At 36.5% G+C, this 17,675-nt stretch overlaps 2 protein-coding genes across 2 annotated transcripts; one reads left to right on the plus strand and one right to left on the minus strand.

Annotated features, from left to right (window-relative positions):
* Nucleotides 1-3,587: 3,587 nt before the first annotated feature.
* LOC106339588 lies at nt 3,588-5,725 on the minus strand. Its single transcript, XM_013778430.1, has 3 exons — nt 5,645-5,725; nt 4,377-5,018; nt 3,588-4,316 (listed from the first exon to the last, which is right to left on the minus strand). Exons 1-3 carry the CDS (start codon nt 5,723-5,725, stop codon nt 3,588-3,590), a joined length of 1,452 nt encoding a protein of 483 aa, XP_013633884.1.
* A 7,768-nt stretch (nt 5,726-13,493) lies between these two features.
* LOC106299152 lies at nt 13,494-14,314 on the plus strand. The gene has a single exon (XM_013735289.1). It carries the CDS (start codon nt 13,617-13,619, stop codon nt 13,794-13,796), a length of 180 nt encoding a protein of 59 aa, XP_013590743.1. The 5' UTR covers nt 13,494-13,616; the 3' UTR covers nt 13,797-14,314.
* Nucleotides 14,315-17,675: the final 3,361 nt, after the last annotated feature.

Consider the following 17,675-nt stretch of genomic DNA (forward strand, 5'->3'; position numbering starts at 1 on the left):
AAAACAAATCGAGTACTGGAGAACAACACTGTATAAAGTTGAATAAGTCACTTTATGGATTGATACAATCAGGCCGAATGTGGTACAATAGGTTAAGTGAGTATCTAGAGAGAGAAGTATACAAGAATGATCCGATCAGCCCTTGTATCTTTATAAAGAAATTCGGCCAGGGCTTTGTGATTATGGCAGTGTATGTTGATGATTTAAATATCATAGGAACCTCTAGAGAGATTTCCCAAACAGTAGAATATCTTAAGAAAGAATTCGAGATGAAAGATCTTGAAAAAAAACAAAGTTTTGTTTGGGATTACAGCTTGAGTACATAAGAGATGGAATCCTTGTGCATCAAATGGCAGGAACAGAAAAGTACTCAAGAGATTCAACATGGCCGAGTCTCACCCATTATCTAGCCCCATGGTCGCGAGGTCTCTCGGCCTGGACACTGATCCTTTCCGTCCTAAGATTGACGATAAAGATGTCCTTGGCCCCGAAGTGCCATATATCAGTGTCATAGGAGCTTTGATGTATCTGGCTAGTCACACGACCAGATATATGTTTTTCGTGAATCTACTGTCTAGATTAAGCTCTTGTCCAACCCAAAGGCACTGGAACGTGATTAAACACGTTCTTCGTTACCCGCAAGGAACGAAAGACTTGAGTTTATTTTATAATAACCAAAACAAAGAAGGTTTAGTTGATTTTTCTGATGCACGTTATCTGTCGGATCCACACAATGCTCGATCACAGACAGGCTATATTTTCACACATGGTGGAACGGCCATATCATGGCGTTCCATGAGGCAGGCGATCGTGGCCACATCTTCAAACCATTCGGAGATCTTGGTTGTTCATGAGGCCAGCCGCGAGTTGTTCAGGACAGGGGGAGTAATACGTTTTGTACTCTTTTTCCTTCACCATGGTTTTGTCCCACTGGGTTTTCCTGGTAAGGTTTTAATGAGGCAACATCTAAAGCGTATTACAATCCCTGTATGGTTATGGCATCCAAGGGGGAGTGTTATAAATCATATTGTGGATGTCCATAACCGGCCCAATGCTAGAGAGAGAGAGAGTCGACTGTGAGGAGAGAGAGAGAGAGAGAGAATCGGTATCTTGTCTTTTCCTTATTAGATTATGATTTGTACTCTTTCCATATTTGTATTTTCTTTCTTTAGTCTTTCCATTATTCTATGACGGTGTAATTCCCTATATATAAAGGGCTCCTTATGTTTATGAATAATACAGAAACATAGAATCTATTCTCTAGTTTCACAACATATTCCAGAGTTTTTTCTTTAACAAATGTGATACAACTTCTGAATCAGAGATACTAGACATAAGTGGTTAGGAATCAAATGTGAATAAAAGACAGCTGTCTATAATATTCATAACAATTATGGCGATGTTTGTTTCACCATCTGTCATTTCCATCTAGCTGATTCATTTATATGATCCATCCAAATTTTATTGGACTATTTGTTTGTCCATCCAGATAGTTCATCTAGATGAATCATCTAACTGGACTTATGTTTGTTTCTTTATTTTCATTTCCATTCAGATGAATTTAGTAAACAAATTACTAAAATACTATTGTTTTGATTTAATCATATATTAATTTTTATTAATCATCTAAAATATAATTATTCAAAAATATGGTTTTAGCGGAAAATATAATTTGCGGTCTTAGCAGAAAAATACTTATTCACAATTTTGGCAAAAACATAATTTTACAGTTTTAACGAGGAAAAGTAATTTTGTGGGTTTGTTGGGTTTGTGTTTTTAGTTTTAGCGTGAAAACATGTTTTTGCGGTTTTGGCGAAAAATATGTTTTGTGATTTTGGCGGAAAAATGTGCTTTTGCGGTTTTGCTAGATTAAATAGTTTTTGCCTATTTGGAGGGAAAATACGTTTTTGCGGTTTTGGCGAGAAAATGCGTTTTGCAGTTTTGACGGGAGAATGCGTTTTTGCGTTTTTGGTGGACAATGTGTTTTTACATTTTTGGCGGGAAAAGAGTTTTATGTTTTTTGCGAGAAAATGTATTTTCGCGTTTTTTGTCAAGAAAATATGATTTTACAGTTTTGGCGAGATAATACGTTTTGCGTTTTTGGCAAGAAAATTCGCTTTTGCATTTTTGTCTGGAAAATGCGTTTTTAGGTTGGCGAAAATGCCCTTTTGTGGTTTTATCGGGAAAATCTATTTTTGCGTTTTTTGCGAAAAAAAACATTTTTTACATTTTTAGCGTGAAAATGTGTTTTTGCATTTGTGGCGAAAATATGTTTTTTACATATTTGGCGGAAAATGTGTATTTGCATTTTTGGTGAGAAAATGTGTCTTTGTGTTTTTGATGGGAAAATGCACTTTTAAATTTTTTGCGAGGAAAATGTGTTTTGCGTTTTTGGCGAGAAAATGCATTTTTTGTATTTTGTTGGGAAAATGCGTTTTTGTGGTTTTGTTGGAAAAATGAATTTTTGCGGTTTTCTCGGGAAAATGCACTTTTAAGGTTTTGACGGAAAAATGTGTTGCGTTTTTTTTTTGCGAAAATGTGTTTTTGCGTTTTGGGGGAAAATGTGTGTTTTACTTTTTTTGCGGAAAAATGTGTTTTTGCGTTTTTGGTGAAAAAATGAGTTTTGTGATTTTGGTGGAAAAATGCGTTTTACGGTTTTGGCGGGAAAATACGTTTTGTGGTTTTAGTGAAATAATGTATTTTTGTGGGTTTGTCATTTTTATTGATTAGGTTTAGGTTTGCAATTTGTAAATTATATCAAAAGTATAATAGACATTATACCATTTTGACAAAATAATTTATTATACCATTTTGACAAAATAATTTCCATCTAGATTGTTCAATTTGGTTTAGTTAGATGGACTTTAAAATTAAACTCGGATTTCTAAAACTCATCTAGATGATCCATTTAGACGAATTACAATTTTAATTCTAAACAAACAATACTCTCATCTCTATCATGATGATTCATATGGTGTAACAAACATCTTTTTTTTTCTCCGAATGGTGACGTACGGGACAAATGCGGGACAAGTGCAGTGTGGTTGTAATAGTAACAAAAATATATAGATATATAGATATATGTAAAGATTTTTGTTACTATTCACAGAATTGCGGAGCGGAGCGATTAGTCATCCTTTCAAACCTATATATAGACCCCTTGAAAAAGAAGAATGGAAGGGAGTTTCTAAATCGAACCACACATAAAGTCCATTTGAAAAAAAAGATTGGAAGCCAGTTAGTTTCTAAATCAAACCACACATAAAGCCCATTTACATTACTGAATTAGTCAACCACAAGCGTTGGTTCATTTCTTGAGTGCAAAGGTTATTGTCTTATTGATAAGTACTAACCTTAAATAAGCATACTAATAATTTATGGACGTTTCAGGATGTGCGTGTCCCGTCGTGTGTTAGTTACGTGTTGATTATTTGACTTCTAGAGTGCAATTAGATTTTTGCCTTAAACCAAAAAATTAGGTTATTTTCATCGTGCGTACGTTATTTATATATATTTCTGTCTTTTTTTTTTTTGTAACACTTGCAATTCATTAAATAAAAGATAGTCCAAAAGGTCTCAGGCCCAAGTTAGCCTATTAAAGGGTCAGAAACAAAAGAATTAGAGAGAGATAGTTTTGCTAGTCGATTGGCTTCTCCGTTGGAAGATTCATAAACATGAGAAAAAGATATCTCGACAAAAACAGAAGAGATCTGCAGGATATCTTTGACGATACCAAAGATCTCTTTCACCTGCATGTCGTTGTTGATAGCTCTGATGAGCGTTAGGTTTTCAGAGAATACTTTGAGCTTTGAGTACTCGAGATTCACTGCGGAGAGGACACCAGATCGGAGAGCAATTGCTTCTGCAACGAGTGGTGAGCTGATTGAGGTGGAAGTCGTGGTCCCCTGATTTAGGCGAGTTTCGGTTGTGTCCGAAAAGATCCAAGCAAGTCCTGTCCTTTTCGTCTTCTTGTTATACGCCGCATCCGATTTGCATATTGTGTTTCCTTCATCAATGTTGTTCATCTGAGAGCGCCGTGCAATAGGTAGGGACTGATTGGGTAGTTCCGCTTGATGTTGAGCATTATTCCACTCCCTTGCTAAGCTAATAGCTTTTGTTTCCGTTTCCACTGGTGAGAAGGTCTGATTCTCGAAGATACACATGTTGCGAGCAGACCAAAGAGCCCAACACACCCATGGTAGTATCTTTGTTGGAATACCTGTTGGGGGGAGACAAATTGCCTTTCTGAACTCCACTAGAGCTTGTTTGAAAGAACAATCCGTAGCTAGGTGAACTACTTGTCTCAAGGGGATCAGCTTTCAAACATCTTGAGCAAACAGACATAAAAAGAAAGTGTGCATTGCCGATTATTTTGCCTTGCATCTAACACAGAGGGCCTCCGAATTAATACCTCGTTTTTGTATGAGTTCTCCCAATGGTAGTGCTTCTTGGACGACATACCAGAGAAAAAGTTTCATCTTCAGTGAGCACTTGATAGCCCACACATCTTTGTTCAATTGGAAGCTCCCAATGTTAGGATTTAGAGGTATTATTTTTTCCATAGCAGCTGCATAGTAACCCGATCTTGTGGTATAGGTACCAGATTGGAGTGGGTGCCATAAAAAGATATCCTCTGCGTTAGTGTGCCCTGGATGTAACAGTTGGATCTCTTCCGCAACCTGAGGTAGCAATTCCTCAATTCTTTTCATGTTCCACTTCATATCAGTTGTAAGGAGATCAGCCACTGTTAAGTGTAGAGCATTCTTCGGGATAAGTCCAAATGGTCTGAAATCCGAGTCTAGAGAGATCCAAGAGTCTTTCCAGACCTTCGTATTTAATCCGTTTCCAATAGCTTTACCAACGCACCCTTTGAGCAGATCCCTCCCATGTAGGATGCTTCTCCAACCATGGGAGCAAACAGTAGGTAGTTGGACCTCTAGAATATATTTCTTGTGACAGTACGTGCCTAGTAGAACTCTAGCCAATAGGCAATTCTGGTTTGTAAGTAAGCGCCATACCTGTTTAACCAGCAGAGCTTGATTAAAAAGTTGAATGCCTCTGAGACCTAAACCCCCTTTGTCTTTAGGTTTAGTTAGTTTGATCCATGCTATCCAGCACATTTTCCTTTTACCATTCGAGGAGTCCCACCAGAATCTAGTCAGGACTGATTGAATTCTTTTACACAGGCTGACAGGTAGCTCAAAGCAAAACATGGTATATGTGGGTATTGCAGTCATCACTGACTTCAGCATAGTCAACTTCCCCGATTTGGAAAGATGCCTTGTAGAATGGCTTGAAGTTTGTTGTTTGATTCGATCAACTATGATCGTGAAAAGGTCCTTTTTCTTCTGCCAAAATGCTCAGGTAAGCCCAAGTGCTTTCCCGAACCTCCTTCTTTTTCAATCCCTAATGTTTCTTTCACTACTTTCTTCGTTTCAGGAGGTGTTTTTGAAGAGAAGGTGATAGAGGATTTGTCAACGTTTATCTTCTGACCCGAGGCCTGTTCATAAAGTTCTAGGATGCTTCTCAATTTAGCATAGCTAGTTGGAGATGTATGTTTGGCAGAAGAACATGGGATCATCTGCGAAGAGCAGATGATTCACTCTTGGACTGCCTCTTGCTACCCTGATACCCTGTAAGGTACCGTCTCTTTCCGCATTCTGACAAAGTCCTGAAAGCACTTAGCCACAGAGAATGAAAAGATACGGGGAGAGTGGATCTCCATGTCTTATCCCTCTTTTAGGTGTTACCAACCCATGAACTGAATCATTAATAAAGTAGGAGTAGGAAACCGTTGAAACGCATTGCATAATCAGATTTATCCATTTCGCATGAAAACCTAGCCGTTGTAGAACTCTTGTGATGAAAGCCCATTCAACTCTGACATAGGCCTTAGACATGTTTGTCTTCACTGCCAAGGTACACCTTTTCTGCGCTTGGGATGTCTTTAGGAACTGTAGAACCTCATGTGTGATAAGTACATTATCTGCTATAGCTCTCCCAGGAATAAATGTTGATTGATTCTCCGAGATTATATGTTGTAGAACTGGTTTCAACTGTAGGGTCAGTAGCTTTGATATAATCTTGAAAAAACGTTATAGGACGATAGTCAGCCATTGTTTTTGCTCCCACTATCTTTGGAATCAATCTCACATGTGTTACATTTTGCGAGGGTCTAAGAGAACCCGTGGTGAAGAACTGTAGCACTTCCTTGACTACATTTGGGCCCACAGTCTCCCAATTTGCTTGGAAGAAGCTAGCTGAAAATCCATCAGGTACATGGGCTTTATCCAGCTGGATAGAAAATGTAGCCTCTTTAATCTCCTCTAAGGTTGGGTCTTTGATTAGTCCTTCATTAACTTGTTGAGTTACACAGGGATGGAGTGCTTCATTGACAATATGGAGGTCTTCTGTTTGGGTAGAAGCAAACAACTTCTCATAATAGCTGCAGATAATCTTCGCTATTTGCTCTTCCTCGAACCAAGGTACGCCTGCATCATTCTTTATGACCGTCATACGGTTCTTTGATTTTCTGACCTTTGTAGTGGCGAGAAAATAGCTTGTGTTGGAATCACCTAATATTAGCCATAATTGTCTACCATGTTGCTTCCAATACTCCTCTTCTTGCTTGTATGCCACTAAAAAACTCAAGTTGATTTTGTGGATCAGGTCGTCGTCTGAAATAGGATTTGACATAGCCTCATCAAGTTGAGCTCGAAGTCCTTCTAACTTCTTTCTACTATTCTCCTGGAAGTTCCAGCTCCTTTACAAATTGCTCGTCTGCAAAGAGCTAATTTATCTTCCACAACCAAATGAGAATTTGAATCCCAAACATATTTAACAAGTTGTTTTATCTCAGGGTTATCCTTCAATCTTCGGTCAAATCTGAAAAAAAATTTACCCCTTCTTCCTTCGTGTATCCAGGAAATTCAGGAGAGAGCGAAGATCATATGCCTCATATCTCATATATTGGATTCTACAGGAAGGGAAGACATCCATCCATTCGATGTTGCTTATGGATCTGTCCAAGCGGCATTGTACCAGATGTGAGTTCCTCTTGCCTCTTCAGGAGAGAAAATTTCCATAGTGTTTAACATCAAAGAGCTCATTTTCTGATAAGAAGGTTCTGAATGCGCATAATGTACCCTCTGCTCTCTTACTTCCTCCTTCTTCTCGCTGTTGTCTGTGATTTCATTGAAATCACCAGTTAGCAACCAAGGTTTTCCAGATGGCGGATGAAGCGTGGAGAGTTCATTCCATATCGCGAGCCTCTTTGTGTGATCTGGTTCACCGTATACAAACGTCATCTGGAAGGTGATGCCTTTCTCAGTTATTAGCGTATCAATGAAGTTTTTATTGCTTCCTTTAATTGTGAGTTGAATGTCATTCTTCCAGGTGGGGAACAATCCTCCACTTCTTGGACTGTTAGGGGGAACTTCATGAAAGTTATCAAGGGGAAGCCAGTGAAGGTTATTTTCTATCATCTCCAAGTCATTTTTAGTCTCCATGAGGAAGCATATGTCGGGAGAGTTTCTCTTCTGAATCTCCCATAACCGCTGGACCGTTGCAGGGTTCCCCAGCCTGCAACAGTTCCAGTTCAGTGCGACTAAGGAGCCCGAAAATCCGCCTTCTTCCGTATCATCGTCGGGATCAAGTTGATAGGAGGGTTTCTCGGGGTCTGGGAAGGTCCCACATCTTCGGTAAGACTTATGTTTCTCTTGTTTCATTTCCCTGAGTTGTTTCTTGTGTCTTTACTTCCTTCTCCAGGGGAGTTTCTAATCTGTGAAATTTTCTTTTTTTTGGAGCTAACTCCTCTTAGGATGTTGGGGCTGTTCCTATAATTCATGTTTCTAGTCTTTTGATTGGTCCTTCTTCGCACCTTGTTTTGGAACTCTTTTTAGGTTTCCTCCTCCTCAGCTTGAGGTTGCTTCTCCTGGTGAGCTCCCGTAGTCTCTTCTAAGTTACTAATTGGGCTAACAACTATTGATTTTAATATCAGAGCTTTTTCCTTCTTCCTATTAGGTGGTGTTAGGGGCTTAGGTTGTGTGACATCATTGTAATACGGATCCAGTCCGATGTGTTTTTCTTTGTCATCACCACCTGCTGGGCTGATCAGAACTGAAGGATCCGGGAAGAGAAGGTCTTGAATGGAAGTCTCGTGAACAGGTGGGGGTGTATTGGGATTGTTGGCATCCCCTCCTCTAATCATGATAGCCCCTCGTTGATTCGATGCTGCTAAGATGATTCTCGCTGTTGTCTCTTCCATGAGTCCATTGGCATCTCCATACATGACTCGTTGTCTTCTTGCAGCTGCTTCAATTGGATCGGCGCAGCTGAGATACTGTCTTGTAACTTCCTGCAAGTCTTCCATAACTGTCTCCATAGATGGGATTTGGTTTGACGTGTGCAATTTGTTGTTTCATCACATTTGGAGTGTTCATGCCCATAGGGATGTCATTGTCTTATGGTACTTTAGCAGGAGGAGCTGTAGGTACATTTGTCTATATTGGGCGCCATTGTTTTGAGCTTCTTTGTCGGAAGAGGTCTTGACTGCGTTGAGAAGATCTTGAGGTAACTTCCCTGGTTTTCACATACGAGGGGATGAGTATCCTTGGTCTTTCTCATATGTTGATTTTTGTCTCCAAGTTGTGGAGTTTTCTGTCAGGTGTGTAGATTTCTTAGGAGGGGGAGAGGGGGGTTACGAGTCTGTTTTGTACTCACTCTATCCCCAAATGCCCTCCCATGTCTGTTTACTCTCTCTTGAAAGTTGTAGTTTGTGGGTTCCGCATTGTCACGGTTTATAGTTCCTTGATGCTCCTCAGTTGATGCTCTTCGTTCATGTCCCATGGGGTGAGCTTCTGATGATAGTCGAGGTATGGCCTCTCTTTAAGCTTTCATTGCTTCCTTCCTGTCGTAGTTAGTTTCTGTCAAGGGTCTTGTGGTAGTTTTGACAGAGTTCTCTCTCACTTTTTCAGGGCAGTTCTTCCATGAGTGGAGGAGAGATGTGCAAATAGAGCAATACATCTCTAGTTTTTCATACTCTAGTGTGATAACACTTTCTTCTCCAGAGTCGAATTCCACAATGGATTCCTTGATTAGCAGCTTTAGGCCATCGATGTGGACCCTAATTCTTGTTGTGGTTTTCGTCAGTTCATGGTTTTATAAGGTTCCCAGCTCCTGAGCCACTCTGGAAATCATGTCCTCATGCCAGTAGTGAAGTGGAAGTCCTTTGATTTTAACCCAGAATGGGATTATCGATGGAAAGGTGGGGGAGATGACAGGTTCCCATCTTTGCAGGATGACCATCCAGTAGGCAAAGTGATAAGGTCTGTTATCAAGGACTCTCCTCGGGTCATCTTCTCTCTCGAAACGAAATTGGAAACAATTGTTCCCCAGATCTAAGCCAACTGCGCGGCCTTGTAGGTTCCATTTCCGCGGTAGTGACGGAATGAGTGCCCAGATCTTCTGTTCTCGAGGGTTGGTTAGTCGTCCAATAAGTGTAAGTGCATTGTCTCTTATGAGTGCTTAATCCTCTTGATTATGTTTGCTTGTTCTTCACTCATCTGGTGTTTTCCTTTATCTTCTTTCGTAAACCTAGGTGCCATTAGTGGAGAGGTTGAAGATCTAGTAGGTCTAAGGGACTGTAGGGACCGTAGAACCGTAGCTGGAGGAGTATAAACGTAAACCCCGAGCTCATGTTCGCTATAGTCTGGCTATTTTGTCTCGTAAGAGCTTGAAAGAAGGAACTTAGGGTTGAAACTTGATGTGATGGGTGATTTCTGAGTGGAAGTTTGTGAGATCTATGGCGAAAACACTGGATTCAAGTTGCACCGTTGGAATGAAGTATGAAATTTGGAGATGGAAGTTCGAAAAAGATGAAGAGCCTCTGTGGAGGACGCTTTATCAAATAAAGAAATAGGACTTCCAAGGGAGAAGAAACAAGTGACCCTTGGATACTTTCCTTTCTTGGAAAGAAAGTGAGTAGTCACTATCACGCTATTATCCGCTGGTCACCTCGCTTCTCCTTACCTCGAAAGCAGTGTCTGGGAGAGAAATCTCACCGAGACACCCAAAGTTTCGAAAAGAAAGAGTTCATACATAATATATTTATCTGTCTCTAGTTAGGTTTTTATTTAGTTATTTAACTAACTTTTTTTGTAAAATTATTTAACTACTTCTAGATAAATGTGGACGCAATTGTTGATGGTATCTGACTCGGTGAGAAACCTCCTCCACCATAGAATTACTTTCCTCTATGGGGGTGAGATCTTCCAAGAGAAGTATGACGGCTGGTGGAAAGTGGTTCGTTCTCCGATCTCAGAGTCGACACGTTGCAAGGTTCATAACAGCAGAGTGGTCAACTGGAGTTTACAGAAACTATTACTCTCTTACATACAAGATCTACAAAAACTATTACTCTCTTACAAACAAGAGTTTACAGAACGAATACTCAAGATCAATAAAAAAACTATACTCTCTTACAAACAAGAGTTTACAAATCCGTGAAAACAACAATTAGATAATAATATAGGTGAGGCTTACTGAGAGGATATATGTAACTTCGTAAATCAAAAAAGAAAAAACTTCGTAAATCAATTGCATTGCAAAAGGCCAATTGCCACCTTGAAAACATCAAAATAATATAAGTTGAATGTAGGGACGTTAAAACAAAATGGTTAGTCCAAATGGGTCTAAGACCCATCGTATTCAAAACGAGACTGCACATTGTTAAAATTGAGTTTTACTGTTAAGTGTTAAGACGATTAACACTTAACAGTAATGGTTAAAACGAGATTGCACGTTGTTAAAATTGGGCTTTAGATATATGTAACTTCGTAAATCAAAAAAAAAAAATCTTCTTAAATCAATTGCATTGCAAAAGGCCAATTGCCACCTCGAAAACATCAAAATAATATAAGTTGAATGTAGGGACGTTAAAACAAAATGGTTAGTCCAAATTAAGACCCATCGTATTAAAAACGAGACTATATGTTGTTAAAATTGGGCTTTACTGTTAAGTGTTAAGACAGATTATATCTCAATGCAAAATTGACTAGGATCTCAATGTCATCATATCCTTCAATTTATTGGAATGTGGGAATATTGGTTTGGCTATACGAAACAACATAATAAAGATTTCTGATTCTGGTTCGGCTTAGAATCTTTTAGACTCACACAAAAACATTTATTGAAGTCTTCGTATCTTAACATGTATGATTGATGAGGATTTGAATGTGATGCAAATCTGTTGTGATCCGTAAATTGATACACGAAGTGACGAAGAAACGACTAGAAAAATGAGGTAGATATCAAGATGGATGATTTTGTTCTACTAGCTGTAAAACCGCAGCAAAAGATCCCGATTACAGATATTGTGTTTTGCATAATTTAGTTATAACATGGTTAAAGATAATGATTTAAACTCGAGCTGAGATGTGGATGGACCGACCATAGTGTAGAAAATATTATAGTTCATGTTTGTTTTGTTACCGGTTTAAAAATTAATAAACACTTACCAAATTAACAAACTAAATAAAACTCATTTGTAAATATAATTTTGCTAGCTTTTATCTTAACTTAACCATGCTTAAGTTCTTTTCTTTTTTTTACTTATTATATTAACACCAAATTTCATACAATTAATGAAAAGAAGAAGTGTTCATATAAAGTCCATTGAATATACAAAACCTTAAATGGAAATAGATTATTACTCTTCCGGAATTTTCATCATTGAAATTAGGTTGGAATAAGATTGTAAACTCGTCGTATATTTAATTTCTGCTACAAACAAAATTGTTACTAGTTGGTTAGACAACTGTAGAAGAAGTATGTGTTAAATTTTATCTTTTTAAACCAGGACCAAATTAGTTGTCGGTATTGTTTTCATGGAAAATTGTTGGTTTTGCTCCATATACCCCAACTAACAAAAACAAAATAGGTTGGCACAATCCCTAGCAAAACGAATGCAGTTATTGAGATTGGAAAAAAGTATTTTTTATATAATTTTGTTTAACAAAATAATTTTTGATCCATTTTGATTCGATCATTTGATATGCTCTTGGAGATAAGTTGAGATTATAAAAAGAGAAGCGAACCAAACAAACTTGCTCAAGTGGAGAAGGCAAAATATAAGATTGCCGGTTGCATGTTCCCCGAAACTCAATCTCAATGTTTTGTCTCCTTTCAACATCTCTCCTTTTTTCATGGTCACCTTTCTCCCTTTTATACTCTTTCTTTTAGATTGTGTTGAAGCCTATTAAACAATAATGTCAAGTTACATTAAATAATTTCATTTATAGGGGATAATAATATTAATAAACATCTGTGCTTACTGCGTTTCTTACATATAAGTTATAACTAAACAATTTTTTGACGGAAGTTTCTACGATATATGTACAAAGTGAAAATGTAGTATTCTAAGGATTTCTTATTTTCAAATCGATAATATAATAGATTAGAAATGACGGAATAACAATTTTTATGTTCAAAGTTATGTTTTCATGAAAGTATACTCCCTTGGAGAATTCAAAGCGACCCTGCATATTTCTCAATTAACCAAAAAAAAATAAACCCATATTCGAACAAGAATTAGTTTCATTGGATGAACCTTTAATTCACCTCTCTTCTTGTTATCAATCAAAATGTCACCTAAATTAATAATAAAATAGATTAATTTTATTTTTTAAAAAAATCTGAAATAATTGAAAAAAAATAATAACGTCAATTTTAATGATGTTAACGTCACTCAATAAACCCTAAACTTTAAATCTAAACCCTAAATTCTAAACTCAAACTCTAAACCTTAAACTCAAATCCTAAACCCTAAACCCAAACCGTAAACCATAAACTCAAACCCTATATCGTAAACCCAAATCGTAAACCCAAATCCTAAACCCTAATTCCAAATCGTAAACCCTAAACCCAAAACCCTATGTCCTAAACTCAAATTTTAGACTCTTAACTCAAACCATATACCCAAACCTAATCCCTAGACCCTAAACTCAAATCGTAAACCCTGAACCAAATCCTATATCCCAAAAGTTTGGGTTAATGTCGATATTGTTTCTTTAGGGTTTAAGGTTTAGGTTTAGAGTCGGATTTATGATCTAGGGTTTGAGTTTAAGATCTAGGGTGTAGAGTTTAGAATTTGAGTTTAGGGTTTAGGATTTGAGTTTAAGATATAGGGTTTAGGGTTTAGAGTTTGGGTTTAGGGTTTAGTTAACGGTGTTGACGTCATTAAAATGAGCGTCATTATTTTTTTTCAATTAGTTTAGATTTTTTTTAAAAAAACAATGTATTTTATTATAATATATGTGACATTTTGATCGGTAACAAAAGGAGAGATGAATTTAAAAATTCACTAAGGTGAACCTAAGTTTTGTTACCCGTATTTTCATCTTCTCTTAATTCACTTTCCTTTTTATTTATTTATTTTTCTCTATATAAGGTCTTCAGATCCTTCTCTACTTCATCATAATTTTTTCATCTGCTCTCTCTCTCTCTTCCATCACCCGCAAAGGGTTTTTTTTGGGCAACCAAAGTCTCAACCCTAAACTAAAAAAAAACCAAAGTCTCTATCTTTGATCACACTAATATAAAACCCTAGTTATCAACTCATGGCAGAATTTTTTTTCAAAAAAAAAAAACTCATGGCAGAATTCAAGATAAAATTCAATAAAGGTCATGCCTTTACAAGCAAATACGTATCCTTGGTGAAGGAACAACGAGCTCGTCTCTATATTCTCCGCCGTTGCGCCACCATGCTTTGCTGTTGGTACATCCATGGCGATGAATAGAGAGTCATTTGAGATCTCCTTCAAATTAACCTCTACATATAACTAATTATGTATATAGATGTTCCTCTCCTTCCATCTCTTTTTCTTGAAGCTCCATTGATGTTGAAGCTCTCTGTTTGTGCTGGTGGCGGCATGGCGTGATCCCTCTCGACAGAACTTTTGATTTTCTCTCTTTTTTTGGTGCAAGACCCGGTAAAAATCTTGTCTTTTTTAAACCTAAAATCTTTTGGGCTTTTATTTTTTTCATGGGTTATTTTGCATCAATCAAAAGAGAGATAGACTTTATCAGCAGTGGAGGTTTTACTGTTTCTGGAACATATGGAGAGAGAGACGGCATGGATGATTATGTTATATGTTAGAAAATGAGTTCCTACTATGAGATCTTGTGGAAGGTTTGAGTTTAGTTTCACTTTTACCAAAGAAGTCTATTTTGGTTTCATACATATATATCATAAGATCTTCTTGTTTGATTTTTGCCTCTGGTTGTTAACCAATGCGAGAATTTTATATATAAGAATAAACACAACTTTTGATCTCTGGCTTTTAAATTATTTTATTTGCTCAAGCTCAAAAATTAAACAACACAGAACTCATCGGATTTTTTAGTACAAACCAACATCTGAACCGAATACCGGTTCAGTCTTGACTTATCCCATAAACCAAGTTCCGGTTCAAAAACAGAGCACTCTTCAAAGAGGGTACATCTGAAGGTCATAATCCGGTCCATCATCTTCTTTCTTTGTCTATTCATCGATTTTTATATTCCTCACAACTATTATTCCATCTAAAATGGCTAATGCAAGAGAAAAAGAAAAGGATTAACGTGACAAATTCTGATAAACGAAGGCACGTGTCGGTGTTTAGAACCTTCATCACAATTCACAATAGCCCATAAAATTTCGTATGCATACTTGTGAAGGTGTTGAGAAAGTAGGCCTCTGTCCTAAACGACCCAATAATCCTACACATGTCCTTTAGTTCCCGCTCTTTCTTACCCATATTTTACAAATGTTGCATTTCTTTCTCAACCTTAGCTCAAAACCAATGTTTCTAAGTTAAGTTAGTACATAAAATATGGCTAAGCCGGTTTCTAATAATCCACATAACTCTTGTTGGAGTAAATGTCGAATCTCATAAACTCCTATCATTTGGACATCTGCGTTTATGTTGTAGTTATTATAGGATTATTATATTGGTTTGGCTTGGTCACGGTGAATGTATGATAACGATCGTTGATTCGTTTTAATAAAATCAGGCCTGAATATAAATGTACAAGGACTTCATCCTATGCAAGGACCAGTCCGTTAAAAACGGCTCTCCCAACTCTCAGTATAGATAGATTTAAAAGCACGTTTTATATCATTTAATGCAAGGCTTTTAAATTTTCTGGTACAAATAAATTTTTGTTCTCTTGACATGCACGCAACAAGTAGGTTCTGTCTACTGTCAGTTCTCAATCCTATTTATTCCGAGAGAAAGTAATCTCTCCAACAAGCAAAGAATTTTTTTTCTTGTAATGTGTTTCATTTTTCTCAGAAGAGTAAATAAATAAACTACTATGTATTATAAATTATAGGTCATCAAACAAATGCTTTGTTTTTTGAATAAATACTATTTTCAATGTTTCTTTCTATGAGAATTTTTGGTGGACTCTTGTTAACAAGTGGCTTATTTGATATTCCAAAAAATAAGTGATGGAATAACTTTCAATACTTTATTTATTTAAATTATATAATATATATATTCGGTCAGCATATAAGACAAAAACTTATATAAATACAGTTATAGACTCCGAAGGAATTACATAATAGTAATAACGACCAAGTTTGTGAACGTTACGAACATACGAATAATCTAATCGAATCAAGAGTCTATTTATAAAGGGTTTGTAGAGGGATGATATAATTGACATGTTACTTAAAATTTCGTGGGTAGAAAACAATATCTTTAAATGTAAACCATAGAAGCATACACCATCGATATAAAGGATATTTGGAAAATAGATAAATAAAAAAGCATACACGCACTACACACTAACACGCACCAGGACCATGTTATGGAAGCAAATAGTTCTCCAATGGACCTACCAAAATAATGGTCGTCTAGCTTTTGCAAGAAAATCAAAATAGAAAACGACGCGTAGTTTGTCGGCAAACAAATAAACGGCATCACATTACGCGTAGTCTAGTCAATTATCGTTCCACATGGTCTAGTAGTTCAACGGCTTGATTGATGATTCTGAAAATGCTTGGTTAGGAGCTAATAAATGAAAATTGTTTTGTGTATAGATTCGAACTTCTTATTTTTCTTTGTCTAACAACTTTGTATTTATTGAACATGTAGTCCGCGTCAAGTGTCAATAAAAATTAAAATATACCTAACACCAACTCCACGATACAATCTTACGAAATTTATAGCTAACGAACTCGAATAATTACCAATGAGACAAACGAAAACGAAAATGTAATAGCAATAAATATTAGCTCGATGAGATTGTTGTTGTTACCCGACGAATATTTGTAGATAGACGTCAGGTTTCAAAGAAGCTTGTGTTTTGTTTTTATCTAATGTTTTCTTAACATCTGTTTTCATTTGATGAATCTTTGATCAAGAAACAAAAATTGCTAAAAAGATACATCATATCTTTCGTTATATAAAATATATCGACCGTCCGTGTCATCCATTCTCGCTGGCACACGCTTGGCTTCAAGCAATTGATCTATTCTACAAATACAATAATGGTAACTGTAAGCATGTTTATAAATTTAATATTTAGAAACCTTTATCCAATTTATGTAGGAGAGTAAGAAAAATTTATGTTCATGGGATTTCAAGTGTAGGAGTTTTAGCTATCTAAATACCTATTTACTACTCTATTATTTAGTGTGATTTTTTTTTAAAAAAATACATGTCACCAGTAGGTTTGTATCAAAATATAGCTTTGCATTACTATTATAAACCAAAATGGTAAAATCCAAGCCCTTTATCATGTATGTGTTATGTATATTTGTCTCGTGGTGCATTTAAAAACTAATACCACAAACACGTATATTGTTGGGCGGTCAAATATAATTTATAAAGAGCGAAATAAAATCAAGAAAACGAACGTCATACGCGAAGAAGACTTTAACGAAAACATTACTGAGAGCATCTTTGACCCTAAGAGCCTTTTAGGGTTTTAATTTTGTTTTTTGGTCTGATTTAAAAAAAAAAAATTAATCAATCGCGTGTCGCCACGTGTCAGTGGAGTCTGCGAACAGTAAAAGAACTCCACCAAATTCTCTTCTTGATGAAGAAGAAGGAATGAATTTTAGTTTTTTGTGGGGTCCACACCTCTTAAAAACTCCTTAGAGCATGTACATCCATTAGACTCTCTAATGGGGTCTAATGATTAAATTAAGAGTAAATGAGGTGATTTGGCAAGTTTAGAACTTTGGTTAGCGAAAATAATTTTTTCCACTCTCCAATAGGAAAACCCCATGGGGTTCTTAAATAATAATTTTTTTAAGTAGAATGATTTAAAATAAAAGCATACATAATTTTTTTAATAAAAATGACATCAAAACATATTAAAAATGCAAATACAAATAGTAAACGAGAAAAAAACGATTAGTTGAAATCTTGATTTGTTGCAAATTTTTGCCATATATTCTCAACCAAATCATCTTTCAATTGTTGATGTATTCTTCTATCACGAACTCGATTCCGAATGCTCATCATATTGCCGAGATTTGAAGGCATATCTGTAAAAAACGTTCTATCCACTTGTGAACTTCGGTTTGATTCCGGTTGCACGAAAACAGATAAATCATACTGAGTGTACCCATCTTGTTCGTCTTCTACAATCATATTATGTAGAATGATACATGCTCTCATTAT

The sequence above is a fragment of the Brassica oleracea genome, chromosome C1 (assembly GCF_000695525.1).
Source record: "Brassica oleracea var. oleracea cultivar TO1000 chromosome C1, BOL, whole genome shotgun sequence".
Classification (NCBI taxonomy): Eukaryota; Viridiplantae; Streptophyta; class Magnoliopsida; order Brassicales; family Brassicaceae; genus Brassica; species Brassica oleracea.

What these genes read in the sequence shown, in the direction of transcription:
- LOC106339588 (XM_013778430.1), bottom strand. Translation starts at nt 5,725, where the DNA reads ATGGAGATCCACTCTCCCCGTATCTTTTCATTCTCTGTGGCTAAGTGC. An exon ending in TCAGAATGCGGAAAGAGACG is followed by an intron (nt 5,019 to 5,644) that starts GTACCTTACAGG and finishes CTGGTTAAACAG; the next exon opens with GTATGGCGCTTACTTACAAA. An exon ending in CCCTCTGTGTTAGATGCAAG is followed by an intron (nt 4,317 to 4,376) that starts GCAAAATAATCG and finishes GATGTTTGAAAG; the next exon opens with CTGATCCCCTTGAGACAAGT.
- LOC106299152 (XM_013735289.1), top strand. Translation starts at nt 13,617, where the DNA reads ATGGCAGAATTTTTTTTCAAAAAAAAAAAACTCATGGCAGAATTCAAG.